Source organism: Sceloporus occidentalis, unplaced genomic scaffold (genome assembly GCF_023333645.1).
Source record: "Sceloporus occidentalis isolate IW3139 unplaced genomic scaffold, rSceOcc1.0.p SCAF_2, whole genome shotgun sequence".
Classification (NCBI taxonomy): domain Eukaryota; kingdom Metazoa; phylum Chordata; class Lepidosauria; order Squamata; family Phrynosomatidae; genus Sceloporus; species Sceloporus occidentalis.
The window spans coordinates 121440022-121456685 of NW_028316982.1; the positions used below are offsets into that span (position 1 = coordinate 121440022).

At 39.2% G+C, this 16664-nt stretch overlaps 1 protein-coding gene across 7 annotated transcripts in view; it reads right to left on the bottom strand.

Moving 5' to 3' along the window:
* KAT6B (lysine acetyltransferase 6B) overlaps positions 1-16664 on the bottom strand; it is a 119323-nt gene that overhangs the window by 16565 nt on the left and 86094 nt on the right. For all 7 annotated transcript variants that reach the window (XM_089510744.1, XM_089510741.1, XM_089510747.1 and 4 more), the window contains 4 exons: positions 15654-15885; positions 8974-9133; positions 7194-7496; positions 2878-3178 (listed from right to left, as the gene is read on the bottom strand). In XM_089510744.1, the coding sequence (XP_089366870.1) occupies positions 2878-3178; positions 7194-7496; positions 8974-9133; positions 15654-15885 (996 nt within the window). The remainder of the gene's footprint in view (positions 1-2877; positions 3179-7193; positions 7497-8973; positions 9134-15653; positions 15886-16664) is intronic.

Sequence of the window (16664 nt, forward strand, 5' to 3'; positions counted from 1 at the left end):
CTGATATTTAATGAATGCTTGGAGCCTGTTATGTGTGCTATCTGACAAAAATCTTTTATCAATAATTTTATGCATGCTGGCTTAGAATTTTAAAATGTTGTTTATGCTGACAACCTTTTGGTATTTCTCTCAAAACTTCAACAGTTGATCCTGGTCTTGATGGAAACTGATTAATTATGTTGGTGACATATCAGGATATTCAGTTGTCTAAACTGGAAATAAAGCCAGACAGAGATAGGCTAGACCCCACAACTTTTTTTTAAAATGGCAATTTCAATACTGTTCAAATTTGATCATCTTCTTGGGTATAATTATTTCCATCAATATATCTCAGATTATTAAATTGCATATAACCATGTTAATAAAATATATTATACACGTTTTAACCAGATCAGCAGCTTTAATGTTGAGTTTATGGAATAAGATTAATATAATTAAAATGAACATTATATCTAGAATTGTTTGTTATTCTTGGAACTCCTTTACTTATATCCTGGAAGTATTTTCCAAAAATTAAAATATTGTTGAGTAAATAGGGAACAGGCTCTTCTACTTCCAGTATTTCAGTGAAAAGGATGGAAATTTCAATGTTAAAAAGGTGAGTATGGTTTTCCAAACCTCGCCACATATCATCAGTCATATTTGCTATCTTGCACTAAATTTTGGATTTCTTTATCCAAAATAGGTAACAAGAACAGAATAGGTCAGTTTTGGAATCTTTTGGGAGCGGGGGGTCCTCTATCTAAATGGATGACTTTAGGGCTCGATTTATTAAAATAAAGTACAGTGGGTCCTCCGTACCCACGGACTTGCCATCTGCATATTCCAATATCCACTGATGGCAAGCCCACATGGGTGGGAGGCAGAGGAGGAAGAGGAGGAGAAGGAAGAGGTAAAGGAAAAATATGCAGAGGTGGAGGTATCAGTGGGAACAGGAAGAGGAGGAAGAAAGAGGAGGGGAAAGAGGAAGCAGTGGTGGTGGTGGGGGGAACAGGAGGAGGAGGACGGAAAGCAGGAGGAAGAGGCGGAGGTGGCAATAGGGGAAAGAGGAGGGAGAAGGATGAAGCGGCAGCAGCGGCGATGACAGGGAAGAGGAGGAGAGAGAAGGAGGAAGCAGCAGAAGAGAAGCCAGCCTCCTGCAGCAGTGAGAGCAATGAGGCAAGCTTCATACAATGAGGAAAGCAAAGTGCCCTTGTCCCCAATGGTGGTGCGGCCGCGTGCCACCACTGAGGACAATGGGAGTTGAGCATCCATGGATTTTGGTATCCAAGGGGTTAATCCAGAACAGATCCCCCGCAGATATCGAGGGCTGACTGTATTATCCACAATCTCTATGGTAGAACTGAGTAGCAAATATGATTATGCCATTTATAATTTGATCCATATAGCTGCACCAAACTGACTTAACAGGGAAATCCTGGTTAAAATGTGAGCAAAAATCCAGAATTTCTGGTGTAAGCCAATTCAACTAACTGAATATAAGTTTTTGTCCTTTTCCAGTTTGCAAGATTATTTTAATGCACTTTCAATAACCAAATGGCACTATTCACAATTACCACATTTGAACAATCTACAAGTTTTACACTATCATAAATGCACAATAGCATTTGGCCTAAAAGAAGATGAAAAAGTTATTATTAAAAATTTCCAGAATACAACACTGGGACACAAAGTGAATATATGTGGTAAACAGACTATGGTTAATAAAATGGACCTGTATTGTATAATTGAAAAATATCATATTAGCAATATGCTCTAAAGTAAAGTCCCTTAAAGCAAGGTACACTTTTACTACAAAGTTCCCTGGTAATAAGTGATGTCCCTATTCTTAAACTATTTATCCATGTCCTGGAATTTAATACATGGTCAGTGCAAATGGATTTTTCATGCTCACTTGACTGCTTAAAGAAATATACTCCAGTATTGGAAAGATTACACATCTCAACCCCAATGATCCAGTGGATAGAAGACTTAACAGTGCTTGCAGCATTTGAAAGAGTGATACATTGATGCAATTTACAAATGGATTTATAATCAGCTATGCAGTCTGTTTTTACTGAAATTTAAGAACAATTATTTTTCTTTTTTAATCACCTTATTCTGTCTTGTTGTAATGTTAGAACATTACGATATGTAACTGAGAGCCTTACAATATACATTACATTGCATAATAAAAAATTTAAAAGAAAAAAAGCACCGCTCTAGTGGGAGCTTTCATGGTGAATTGTTGCTTTACACTCTAAATCAGTTCCCCTGTTGATTTTTATGGCCTGCTGTTACAAATAAATAAATACATCCCTGTCTGTACCATGTATGACTCATGGTGCTTTGTGTGTACTAGTCAGACTATCATCTTGCCCGACAACTTGCTAGTGTATGGCTGCCTCCCTCTGCACTATTTCTGCAGCATTATGCTTTTAATCAGTTGCAGTTATCCCCCTCTTTCTGTACCAACTAATGAGTCCAGAGAAGGTGAGGAAAGAGGCTACAGGAAGGTAAAGAAAGAAGAGAGAGAGAGAGTGAGAGAGAGAGAAGATGGGAGTTTACCTAGAAACAAGCATTCCTAACTAGAACAAAAAATGGAAAATCAATTACAGAATGCGAAAAGGAATTGTGTAGATGAGCAGACTATTAAAAAAAGTATAAGAAAGCAGAATTAATAAACTACCCAACAGTTCAATAATGTCGATACACACAATAAAGGCAATAGCTATCAAAGTGTTTTCAAATTTGTAGATTACACTGTGAAGAAAAAAACATCTCATGACAAGTAATCCAGTCCCTGAATATTCATTCAGATTTATGTCCTGCCAAATTCAGTGGAGCTTGATCTCAACTCTAAATCTATTTTGCAGTCTAAATCTATTTTGTACTCACCTCTGCATAGAGTATCATTTTGGTAATTGTGATTGTCTTTCTCTTGTTCCTCTTCCTCTTGTTCATTTTCGTCCCTCTCCTCAGAGTGAGACTGGAACACCTTTTGAATACCAGCCTTTAATTCATTACTTCCCCCATCCATGTCAAAAGTGGTTTCCACTTGCGTCATGGATTGCTCTTCTTCGGACTTATCAAAAGGCTCATTCAGAACTTCGGTGGTTTCAGAAATGGTCTCTGTTGTAACACTGCTATTAATCTTTCTGCGTTTACGACCTCTTTTCTTTTTCAATACGAAAGGTCTCTAAAAGTAATGTTAAAAATATGAAAGTTGGACAAAAAGAATTAAAATCTTCTTCTGGAATATGCTAACATGGAAACCTATACAAGCATTGAGAAAGTATTATAAGAATGCATTTTGGTTTTTATTGATTTGTTGCATTTACATTCCTTTTTTCTCCAGTAAGCTAAAGGCAGCAGAGATGTCTGCTTTGCTGACAGTTGGGGTGATCAGACTGAAAGAATGTGACTGGACCAAGATCACCCAACAGGTTTAATGACTCCTAACTGTACACTAGGTAAAGTTTTGACATGACATCATACTTCTAATGATCTTGTCAAGGGACCAACAAAGAAGAATTGAGTGTGGCAATGACCATGCACCTGTTCCACTTTTCTATGGGATTCTATAGCTGGGAAGCAAATGGTCAGGGGTGCAGTGGGGACTTTTGATTGCATTCGGGCAGAACAGTTAACTATACTCTATGGATATCAGATATGCATTCTGTCTGCATTTCAATACAAAAATATCAAATTTATACTACTGGAATCAACACATGATCTGGAACCCAGGTCAGCCGCAAAATCTATACATTTCAGGTTTGTGGTGCAATCAGGAAAAACATCAAAACAAACAAATGCTTCATTCATAGAAAAAATTGCTTGGATGTATACATCTGAAACAGTGAAAATTATCTTTCCATTCGTTTTACAAAAAGGAAATAGAACGTCCGAATTCCAGATTCCAGCCAAGTCTCTAACTAAAGTTTCATTACTGATCCTAACTCCATGTCCACACCCTCATTCTTACCCCACTTCTTTCTAAAATATGATGTACAACCTGGGTAGTATAATCCAAATGGAAATGTTGTAAAATTGGCAGTAACTTTTCAATGTAATCCACCAAGTTCTGAGTAAACTCAAGAAGTAATTGGAAAAGGGAGAACAAAGTGCTTGATATCATCCAACACAGACATTCTCACACTGTTATCAACAGTTCACCTGAGGTCTATGAGCTCTGTTCAGGAGATTCATTGGAAAGACTGCCCCTGTACTTTGTTCACTTTTTCCTGGTGTCACAGACTGAAGATATTTGGTTGAGGTATAGATTATCAAACATGCCAACACTGATGACTGGGCCCCATGAATGTCAAAATATGGTGTTGGTGCAGGCCAATTAATACCCCTCTAAAAATGCAGCAATTATAGGAATGTAGCCTAATATCCATTCAGCAACCCAGCCTAATATCTTTAGGTTCATAATTTGGCACTGCTTCATAAAAAATATTTACTTTTAATAATGATTTGGGGAGGCAGGAAGAGGATGGGTGCAACCATCTGTTGGAGAAGGGCTCAGAAGGAAGAGGGTGTATTAAAAATGAAGAAGTAAAACATGGTGAAGGTCTTGGTTTGTGTGTCATAAGTGGAAGAGCTTTAGTTGAATATTTTTGCATGGCATGGGGTTGAACTATATGGCTGTTGTGGTCCCTTTCAATTCTTAAGATTCTATGTTTCTGTGGGTTAAATACACTTCTCCATATTCGCTAGGGTTAGGGGCATAAGACCCCTGTGAATATGGGGAAACCGCAAATAACCAAAACACCATGTTTTTACCTGAGAGGACACCCCTCTAGGAATCTCTAGGTCCTCCAGTGCAACTCTGTGGTCAATGTCTGACAGACACTGACGATAGGACTGCGCTGGAGGAGCTACAAAGGCCTAGTAGTCTCTCTAGGAATCTCTAGATCTTTCAGTTAAAGTTGGCCACAGAGTTGCACTGGAGGAGGACCTAGAATCCTAGATATTCCTAGAGAGAACATATGCATCAAATCCATGAATAATCAAATCTGTAAATATGGAGGGATGAGTGTATATGCTGTGTGTCACTGAACAAAAATAAGTTTACAAGTGTCATGTCAAGATCCAAAACATTTTTTAAATGGTCTTGGGGAAAATAATTGAGAACTATTGGTGTAGCATATTGAATCATCTTCATCTTGAACTTTGGGACAGAACATATGTTAACTGTTAAACATTTCCCCTCTATGAATCCCTGCTGCTTCCTTCCTTATGTGCTAGAGTCAAAACTTGTGTACAAGCTGCACAAGTACCCAGAGGCAGTTGTTTATATATTGATTCACTACCACAATAACAAGCACTTTTTTCTTTGCACTTCTATTTATATGTGGAGAGCAAAGTGCCTCAAAGAAAACCATGACAGCTTCAATGGCAGATGTAGTTACATCCTAGTAATTAGAATAAAATAAAATAAATCTCTGGTACATATACATACTTCACTCTGTGAGGAAAATAACATGAATTAGGACTTGTTAACATTACATTTGCCTTTAAAACCACTTTCTGTATAGGGCAAAATAATCTTTATTTTAAAATGCTATTATCAAGCTAATTTTATAGCTTGCTGAGCATGTAAAATATATTCACTAGTGATTAAGAACAATTTATTAAGCAATGCAAACTTTAATTAAAACTTTAGTCAAATGTTTTGATAATAAGAAAGCTGATATCACAATACAAAAATATTGGGCCTAAATCAGCAATAGAAAATTGAAGTTTTTAACTCTTCAAGAATGGAAGCTTCTTTATAGCTTGGGTATACATTGCAAACCACTGAGATCTTTCAGTTACTAAAGTACACATATTAAAGTAACACAAGCTTCAAATAGACGACCCAAAAGAGCCACCATCAGGCCAATCTGGGGTCAGGGCATGCACATGAGGCTGTGTGGAGGTTGTGCTGGGGCTGCCTAACGCAGCCCAAATCCGGCCGCAAAAGGAGCGGTTTCTTACTGTCCTTTTTTGCACCCCATTCAGGATGCAGCAGCAAATGCCCTTGGGACCACGGTGTGTGCTTCACCCCAAAGATGAATTAACACTGCAAAAAACTATGAATCAACAAAGAAAAAAAGGTGTTTTACTGTAGGGTGGTGGTATAGATTAAGTATTTTTTTCTTCTTAAAATGCACATTCATAAGCAAAGTGGGGATTCTATGCTCTGTTATTGATTGACAGTAGGGAACTAGAGAGTTATTTCTATTTGTAACATCAAATACAAAAAGTATGACAAATGTGACCGATGTTTTGCTAGTAAGAAAAGAGCAGCATAGCCAAGACCAGAAAGAGAGAATGATTGATGGACAAAGCTAATTTAGGATTGGGATAAGACACAGCAATAATGTCACTATGTTAGTTCCAAGAAAATTTGTTGCTGTTGTGTTCAATCAAATCATTTCCAACATATGGCAAACTGAACCTATCATGGGGTTTTCTTAGCAAGATTTGTTCAAAGGATCTTTGCTTTCTTCTCAGGCTGAAAGACTGTGACTTACCCAAGGTCACCCACTGAATTTCAATGGCCAGGGTGGGATTCTAACTTTGATTTCCAGAGTCATAATCCAAAACTCAAACCACTGAAGACTGACATAGGGGCTCTCCAGACCGCCCCAAAAGAGCAGGCTGGAGGTGGCCTTTTTACTCCAGAGAGACGCCACAGCAGCCAAACTGTGTGGCATCCCTCCACACCAAAAAGAACCTGGAAAAACTGGGTTCATTTTGGCGCGTGCGGACATCATCAGTGCACCATTGGTGCACTGTGGCGCGTCAATGAGCAAGTGTGGGGCCTGGACAGGCAGACGCTGCGCCATGCTTGTGTCATGGATGCGTGTGGGCAGGGCCACACAGTCATGGCACCACCGGCACAAACTAGGGTTCCGAAGCGTGCGCACTCCCAAACCCTAGAATCACCTGCAGGATGCTGCTTTTTGCCCATTTATACCGGGTCATACTTTCCCAATACATTTCAATTAGTATCACTTACAGCCAGGCAATAGTAATAATTTAATATGACTCATGATTTTAGAAATCTATAGGGAATGGAAATGATGATGAAATATCAAAATAAGGTAATATAAGATGAATGAGGAAAAATTAATTGTTCAATGAACTCTGACTGTCGTTATACAAATAGTCTTTAGCCAATCATTCCATAAATCAGGCAATCCAATTTTTAAGCAATTTACCTTTCTCTTCACAGCAAACACCTGCAATTTTGACAGCCTGGGAGAAGAATTTTGATGATGTCCATCCATACACTCTTCTACATCTTCCTCTTCTTCCTCCTCCTCCTCCTCTTCATCTCCACTGCTTTCTTTTGGTGCCTCTGTGGATTGCCCTTTCTCTACTATTACTGATACATTTTCTGGAGATCGCAAATACTTGTTTTTAGATTGCACTTTTGCTGACAATTGTCTGTTAGCTCTTGTGGAAAACAGCTCTTGCTCTTCTTTTTCCCAGCAGCTTGCTTGTTCCATCAATCGCTCAGCCTGAGGGGCAGAGAGGGTATGGTAGAAAGTTATTGAATCAGTAGTCAGCCATTGTTTTTTCAGCCAAGAGTGGGGAATACATGGCTGTTCAGATGTTACTAGCATGGAATTCCCATCAGCTCTTGCCAACATAGCCAAACTAAAGGTTTATGGGAACTCCAGCCTAGCAACAGCTGGAGGGCCACACATTTTCTAGCCATGTTTTACGCTATTTTTGTTTGTTTTTAATTACAGTAAGTCAGTTCTGATTAGTGCTAAGCAATAGCATATCAGCCAATTCATCTTAATGCCCACAACTATCAGGAGAAGAAACCAAAGAAGAATAAATTTAAAGAGGTAAAAATGATTTCAGAGCTTGTGGTACTACATTAAGAACATGCATCCTTTTGAACACTTCATAAACACAAAGGATCTGAATGGCACAAAAGAATTATTGAACCTGCACCTAACCTCACTGCAGTTCATGTACCTAAGGGCAATTCAGAGGCAGTAAAACACAGAATAAAGCTGTTCAAAACTTTGTATGTCCAACATAAACAAATACAGTGTGCAAACAATTGGGCTGAACAGTTAGATACTACTAGAACTCAGCAGCTTAAGCCATTTAACTTTCCTCTGCAAAATAAATATAAAGCTATTATTGAAGGCTCAATACTATCATTTGCCCAAGATGATACAGAACACTATGTTTTTGATAACTCTCTATTTGATCTACCAGTCATGTTCCATCTCAAAGAAAACCCATCCCTTTCTTCCTTGGCTAAAGTTTTGGCTTTCACCTTGACTACATGTTCCTCCCAACCCAAGCCACCTTATCACAGCACAGTCCTCTCATTTTTATCAAGAAGTCTGTAAACTAAAAACATTGGCCCTTCAAGGATCAGAGTGTTCAGATAGGCTTTCCATTCACCATATCCTGCCCAAATCCATATCCTCTCCTCCTTATGTTCTACATGCTAGGTTCTTATCTTACCTCTTTGTTCTGTTAAACTACACTTGCCATTCTTCATGCTGCTCTTTCTGCCTAGACACCTCCTTGAAAAGTTACATGGCTTTCCTCAGACAACAGGTCAACCTTCACTTCTAGCCTCCCTTTGAACCCTTTAGCTGACCCCTACCTCATCACCATTTGATGTAAAAACTAAGAATGTGTAAGACCATTTGCTCACATTAACTTCCACTGTTTGTTTCCATTACCATTTCCTCCCTGCTTTACTGCTATTGCATCTCCCATACTCATCCAATTTATACCATAAACTTCTTGGGACAACGGCCACTAGTACCTATGTTACTGTTTCTTCAGTGCACTGTAAACCAGTGGACCTATATAAATAAATCAACAGTGTGCTATGCCATGTTCACCATGCTGTGCGAGCATGGCAATTCAGTATTATTTAGTATGTTATGTCAGTCATTGTGGGCAGATCCACTTTCATAAATGCTTAGGAAGTGGTTGCCAGTCTTGTGAGTCTATTACCTCTTTTTCAGCTTCTCTCTCTTCCTCAGAAACTGCTGCATTAGGAACTAAAAGGGGGGTCCACCTCAAGCTTTCTGGATCTACTTCGTTGATGCGTGGATTGGTTTTCAGTTTCTCCATGTGACTTGAAATCAGTTTTTCCCTTTTAATTACTATAAATCTACAATTTAAACACATCTGGTATTAGGAGAGAAATATACAAATAAACAGGTAGGAGGGCATGTAGAGCTGTAGCAGGTTTTAATCCAGGGTGGAAGTTTATTAGATTTATATCCTTCCTTTCCATAAGAATGCACCCAAGATGGTTAATGACAGCTTACAGCCATTTTCACCAAATTGTCGCTCCTGTTCCTGGTACAGTCTGCAGTGTACAGGCCACTGACACTACCAAAGAATCAAATATCATGACATAATTGTGCTAAGAAGAATGCAGGTCAAGACAGGTAACATTTAGGTGAGGATATCACAAGTTACCACCATCATTTAGTACATACCACCATGATGCTTATGAAACATTACAACTAAAATGACCAGAGGTACAAACCTATAATGTCATCACCTAATCTTTTTTAAATGTCAACAATGAAAACAGAGAAAATGCTTAAGAGGGAAGAAAAGAAAAGGAGGTGTGTATCAATAATTTATTTCTCCTCTCTGAAAATAAAACAGCATTCAGGATTAGAGTAAATTCCTCACCTGGAACCAGATATACTGGAAAATGTTTGTATGTCTTTCTGATTGTATCATAAACTGTTCAGGACTGAATAACTCTGCAGAACTATTCCTCTGAAGAAAGTTTCCACAAGGAAATAAGAGTCTATCCTACAATGCCTGTAAATGTATGTATACACATCTTTCCCAGTAGAAGCTATTCCTCTCACCAAAAATGATGTCTGGACTTTTTGTGGTACATAAACTCCTAAAAAGGAACAGGCCATAGAACTATATTCCTGCAGACCCCTAACTATACTGACAACTGATGCCTTTTTCACATAAGGGCTGCACCAAAGAAATAGTAGTGTAGCGAATAGTAGCATAATAGTAGTGTAATGAGCTTTATTTTATTTATTTAGTATTTTCAGCACTATCTAAAATCAGGGACTGTATCTGCAATGCAGAAATAATCCAGTTTGGCATCACATTAACTGCCATGGCTCAGTGCTACATAATTCTGAAAATTGTAGTTTGTTGGAGCACCAGAGCTCTCTGACAGGAAAGGCTAAATGTCTCACAAAACTACAATTTCCAGAATTCCATAGCACTGAGCCATGGCAGTTAAAGTGAGATCAAATTGGATTACTTCTACAGTGTGGATGCAGCCTAAAACAACTTTCTCTAAATGGTATAGTCCAAATATTCTGGACTAAACTCCCATCACTCATGGTCACTGGCCTTGCTGGCTGAGCTGGTTGTTGTTGTAAGCCAAAACATTTACAGGGCATCAAGTTAGAGGAGAGAGATTTAAAATGTGCCGTCCCTTCTCTTTGCAACTATTAGATAGAGAACAGGGGAGAAGAGGAAAGAGCAGGTTCTTCAAAGTGGAAACAGAATTATTCTTGGGAATAAAGAGAAGGTCAGGGCAAATTACTGAATGTGTTTTTCGCCAAGGACAACTCTATGAAGAAAGAACCTCACAAGCAAGACAAACATGCAACACCCTTGTCTAAGAGTCCTGTCAAGAGGTTCAAACAGGAAAGTTTCCATATATACCGTATTTAAATTCTACGTAGTGATATGACAAAATGATGTAGAAAGGACAATTCTGTTCTACTAATTTAAGGCCAAGTCATTCTTTTAGCTGATTTTGATTTTTTAAAAACTACACAAGAAAATAAATTGCAGCATCAAACAATAAATATGCAGACTTGGAATATGTCTAGTGAATTTACTTCAGACAAATAGATCAAATATTTTATTATATTTCTTTTTAAGATGTATTATGCTTTAATTTATTATTTGAGTGCCTTGGATCCCAAATTGGGACAATAATGGAATATTAATTAATGAAACATTGAACATATTTCTCAAGACCATGTTTAGTTTGTAGAAAGGAAGCAACAGTGAGCACACCACCATTTTGATGGTGAAGCTGAAGAATAGTGGAAGTAGTAGTAGTAGAAGAAAGCTGGAGATAATGAAAATCAATTTTACTAAGTGGTTGCTGGACACTCAGACAGGGACAAGATCTGATGGTTCTTATTTTTAAAAGCATGTAAACCATGCAAATGAGAAGCCTTTAGAACAGCGCTACTCTCGGTTTGGAATTTTTGCAATACTGAAGCAGGCACTAGATATTAAGATAGAAGTCCTCTTATTCAGGAAGAAAGCATAGAACCTGAAAATTTTCATGAGCTCCATTAAACTGAAGTGGATTTTGGTCTTTGGATAGTACTTTTCAAAAATGACCAATGGGATGAAAGAAATGAGCATTGATATATAAATGTACTGTTGGTATTTGTGATGCAGCAACTAGAAGGTACGGTAGTTGTCCATGTAGTACAAAAGACTGATGTGGCACTTGCCATAACATTAAAACATAAGACAGGATAATATTATCCTACAACATGATAGCTTCAGTGACCAATGGACAGTGTTGAAAGAATTGTTTAAAGTATCTTTTGGTCTTCCTCATTTATCCATGGAAGAATGGTATAAAGTACAACCATTCAGAATTTGCTAGATGTGGTGAACTCACAGATCCCACAGATATGCTGAGGGTGGTATATTGCTTCATCAGAGCAAAAGTAGAAAAATGCTCTGTGAAAATGTGCAAGGGGCACACACACTCTTTGATACCTTGCCAGTAGACCTTCTGAGAGAGCAGTGTAGAAGGAGGTGCAACTCAGAGGGCTCCCCAATAGCAGAAGGGTGATAAACTTGGCAGAATAACTCTAACAAATAATAGTTAAAACTCTGAGAAAGCAATACTCTAAGCAGATGAGACAGTGTGGCAGTGACACTGAAATGGATAAGAGAAGGAAATAAAACAGTAGGGAGTCAAATAAAGGCTTAAGAGAAAGAAATGATTGGGCATGAAGCTCGCCTCACTCTTTGGAGTAGATAACTGTCTTAAAGAAGCAAGCAGTTTGACTAATCCTTTTGTCTGGCAAATATATACATTTAGAGGTGGCCCTTTTCTTGCATCATATCCCACTGTTTGATCTGTGTTCTATCCGAAAAGACTTCTTGCATGTCTTTAAAAAAAAAAAAACCTGATATACGATAGACTATCAAGAAGTATTTATTTATATATTTATTTGGATTCATATCCTGCCTTTCTCCCAAAATGGGATTAAAATCAAAAGTAACAATGATGACTACAGCTGCACAGTCATTGTTATGCTGTCATGTTGTTAAGGGGGTTAAGGAATACTTAATGGTAAGATCACTCCTCCCAGGTTTAGGAGGGTTTAAAGGGAAAGGTCTCTGGCATATAATCTAGCACTTGAACTCTTTTCTATTAGTTCCCTGTTGATAGGAATATTAATATATGGGGAAATGCAAGGATCCTGGTGTGGTGATGGATTCATTCTGAGGATGGGGCTGAAGGCTCAGGGTCCCCCCCCCCCCCCCGGGAGGTTTTAACTTGGGCTTCCTTGGCTTGATGCTCCCATGGCTGACAGGCTCATGAGGATATGTAATCTGAATTAGTATTCAGTAAATCTGCCTCTAGTTCCAGTTTTCCAACTGAACTGTGCTGGCCCTTTCTCATCTGAGACAGAGACATGAGTCTTAGCTGTCATTCAGGATTGGAGTCCCAATATTGTCTCTCCTTTGCACAGAATGCACAAACATAGACTCTTGGGTCAGACAAATGAAGAAGAAGGAATTTTAAAAAAGTGTGTCCTTATAGATGTTGTCAAGCTTCCTGGATATTGCAGTGGCCAGGTGAAGCATAGACCTAACATCTTTGAAAGCTCTCAAAAGAATAGGGAGAATGGGAAAAGAGGATGAAATGTTAGCATCTGTTTATATCAAATGAAACTCTTTTCTCCCCAACCATAGACTTTGGCTGTTGTTTTTCAAACACCCAGAAAATTTGTTAGATTCATCTTGTTATCCATGACAGAAGAAACATCCCAGTCAATCATGAGAAGACAAAGTATCACAAGTGACCTCTGATGTTATTTGTAGTGGGGAGGAAATCAGGAGATTGCAGTTTCACTCATACAAACTGGGTTCAACTCAGCTCAGCATGACAGCTCTGTTCACTGAAATTGTTATTTCTTGTACTTGACTACTGGATCAGTTTTCTTGCTTTCTAAATGCTTTCTGCTCCAAGAGGCTGGGAGGTGTATTCCTGGCCAAAATACTTTGAGATGAAGTTCCAGAATCTTGATCACCCAAGGATGTGGTAGAAGGATGCAAGGAGAAAAGATTGTAAGAACAGCTAGTAAAGACTGGGGTCGAGCTCATGAACATAGCTGGACAAAGAAAGAAAGAAAGAAAGAAAGAAAGGGAAAAGGTCTAGACATTTAAAATACTATACAGAAGAACTTAAGGCTATAAAACAGCAAAGTCCAACTGCACAGAGGACCAAAGCTAATGGCGATGATCACTAGCCCTGCTTACTAAAGTACTGACAAGAAGGCATGACTATCTAAAGGAAAGGATTCCACCCCTCAAAAAGTCTGCCTCTTAAAGATTTTATTTAGTTATTTAAAAGCTTTCTATACAAAGATTTCTAGCTGGATTTACAGAACAAGTTAAAACACACTAATAAAATATAGCAACTATCAGCATTCTAAAAACTACTACAGCTGGCACTCCATTTTTGCGGAGGATCTGTTCTGGACCCCTCCCCTGCATAAACGGAGGCTCGCGCATATTCAAGCCATGCATGCACGCACACACACACACACACACAATTAGAAAGAGCAGAGGTTGCCCCTCTGCGGGTAATCAAGGGCACGGATCCGAGATCCATGAATTAGGAGGGGCAACTGTACAATAAAATACACTTAAAAATCTAAGAGAGTGAAAATGTCTTTGTTTGATGCTGAAAACAGTATTAGAGTTATACAGGCTCTCTGGGAAGAAACTGGGCAAATTAACTGGGAGTGCTCTCTCTGGTGGCCATCTGCTTTACCCTTAGATAATAGTAACTGGAGGAGATGAAGGGATTTCAAATCAAATTTCCTCTGAAAGGAAAACCAATCATGGAGTTGTGGTCTAAAGAAATCAAAGGCATCTAATGTGCTGATGTAGAGCAGTGGTTCTCAACTTTCCTAATGCCACAACTCTTTAATACAGTTCCTCAAGTTGTGGTGACCTATAACCATAACATTATTTTTGTTGCTACTTCATAACTGTAATTAAAAATATGTGTTTTCCAATGGTCTTAGACAACCCCTGTGAAAGGGTCATTTGACCCCAAAGGGGTTGTGACCCACAGGCTGAGAACCGCTGATTTAGAGTATTCCACCAAGGTGTTGGTCACCCAGCAATCCTAACTGATTTAAGATGGAAAAGTGCCCACCCTACTAATTTAGGCAAAAGCTTTCCTCCTTTTCTAGAAGAGAGAACTAGGCTACAGAATCCTGGCTAAAGCTCCAGAATATTCTCAAACTGCTCTGTCTAGTTTCAGATACTTACACAGTGTTTTCATAAAGAGAAAACAAAAGAAGAATGAGACCCAGGGGTTGGAAAGGTAATCTGGGCTCTTTTCTCTCCACTGGGAAATCCTGGAATTGTTCTTACTACCACGCATAAGGAGTCATGTAGGGGACACTTCCTGTATACTGAACTGCTGCCTAATGATGACCCTGCTCATCTTCAAGTTACTCCAACTGATCCAGAGAAGATAGTTTTGATGAGAATTAGGGATGAGGAACCTGTGGCCCTGTAAATCTCATCTTCCAAAATCCTTGCTGCCTGGTGAATGATTTGAATTTGATTTGAATCAGAGTCCAAGAACATCTAGAAGGTCACAGGTTCCCCATTTCTGTTTTACATGCTTTCTTTCCTCATTTTGTCACTCTGTGCACTGCTCAGTCTGAAGTAGTGACTTACACATGGCTCTTCAGGGCTTCTTCAGGAGCCAGTTGGATAGGGAGAAAGAGGGTCTCAGAAAGACCCAGAGAATAGCCTGTTCAGCTATCTCACTCATTATGCTTTCTGTACCTCAGGCAGATAGAGGTGAAATGGGAGCTTTGTAAAGTGCACCCTTTCCTTACGTTGGGGATCCGTTCCAGACCCTCTGCGTAAAGCAAATACCGTGTATGGCCAAGCCACATTGAAAACAGTGTGGCTAGTACACGTGGCACAGTGCACATGGCATGAGCGCACACGCCATTGGCTCTTCTGCCGTGCGGCTTTCAGCATAAGCTGAAAGCCACATGTAGTGCGCCTGCATATGACGGGGAACACTGTATCTTCACCTCATCTTTTCCTCCAAGGGAAACAAAACTTCTGAGGAAAGACACACCATGTCATTCTTCTCTAAACAAGGAAAACTCTGTCCTCATGGTGGGTATTATGTTCATTCCTGCCTATATTCCTATGTTCCTGTCAGTTCTGACTGAGGGGCTTGTCCCAATCCAGAATGCTTTCCTGTCTGTTTCTCAAGATGTTCATATACAACAAAAATGAAATGAAACTCTAGGAAAATGTACACAACAACAAAAGTGGGATAGCAAATACAAATCAGAAGATGACAAGGCAACGTAATGTTTACTGACTTTTCTTCTCTCCTGTCTATCATGCTGTGCTGCTGCAGGGTGGTGGCAATGTCATGGGGACACATCCCGGTTGCTCGGCTCATTCCTTTGATGCTGATCTGTTTCTCGTGATGGCAGTAAAGATATTCCAGTACGACACTTTTCCAATAGGCCAAGTAGGAGACACGACCCAGATCAGAGAGTGGCTTTTCAGGTGATCCTGCTTGTCCCTCTCTTCTAGATAGCAAATAACCTAATGGGAGGGGTTGGGAGCAAAAATCACAAATGTATCACTAATGATGCCATCAATGAGTATTTACCAGCCATTCTTTTAGAACTCCTCTATAAAACAAATTTAAAATAAGTATTCAGTGGTTAACAACTAGATCAGAGGTGAACAATCTTTTTCTGTAGATGGACACATTCCTCTCAGTGGTAGTCTGTTAGGACCTGAGACAAATATGTAAGGCTGAAGCTAGTGGAGGGAAGGACCTGGGACAAAAATGAACAGCCCTGCATTTTTTCCCTTTCCTTTGTACAATCATTTTGCTTCTTTCTCTCTTTGGGACCCCCTTTGTATTCAACCAACAGGCTCTTGAAGAAGAAGAAAAGACTACTCTTTCTAGATGTCTGAACTGATTGCTTGCAGAGGGCTTTTGAAATTAAGTTGAGGGTTGTATACAGCGCTAACGTTGCTGTTGCCCATATGGAAACAACATCTAAGAACACTGCAACGTCAAAGAACACTTGCAAGGAAATAAAGGGCAAGTCCTCTTAACCTTGTTCAGATTTTTTTTGTATTTTTCTACTATGCCCCAAAACCCCAAAGCTTAATAAGTTGGATAGATCATGGATAGTTGGATAGTCCTTTGCCAGTGCAAGCATGTTCATTCCACATACATTTCCCTTCCCAAATAACAACAAAGTACAATCAGCCTTCTGTTTTCACAGGGGACAGTTCTGGAGCCCCTCTACAAAAACGGAAACTCACCAATATTCAAGCCCCATTGGCTTGAATGGTGGTGTGTGTCT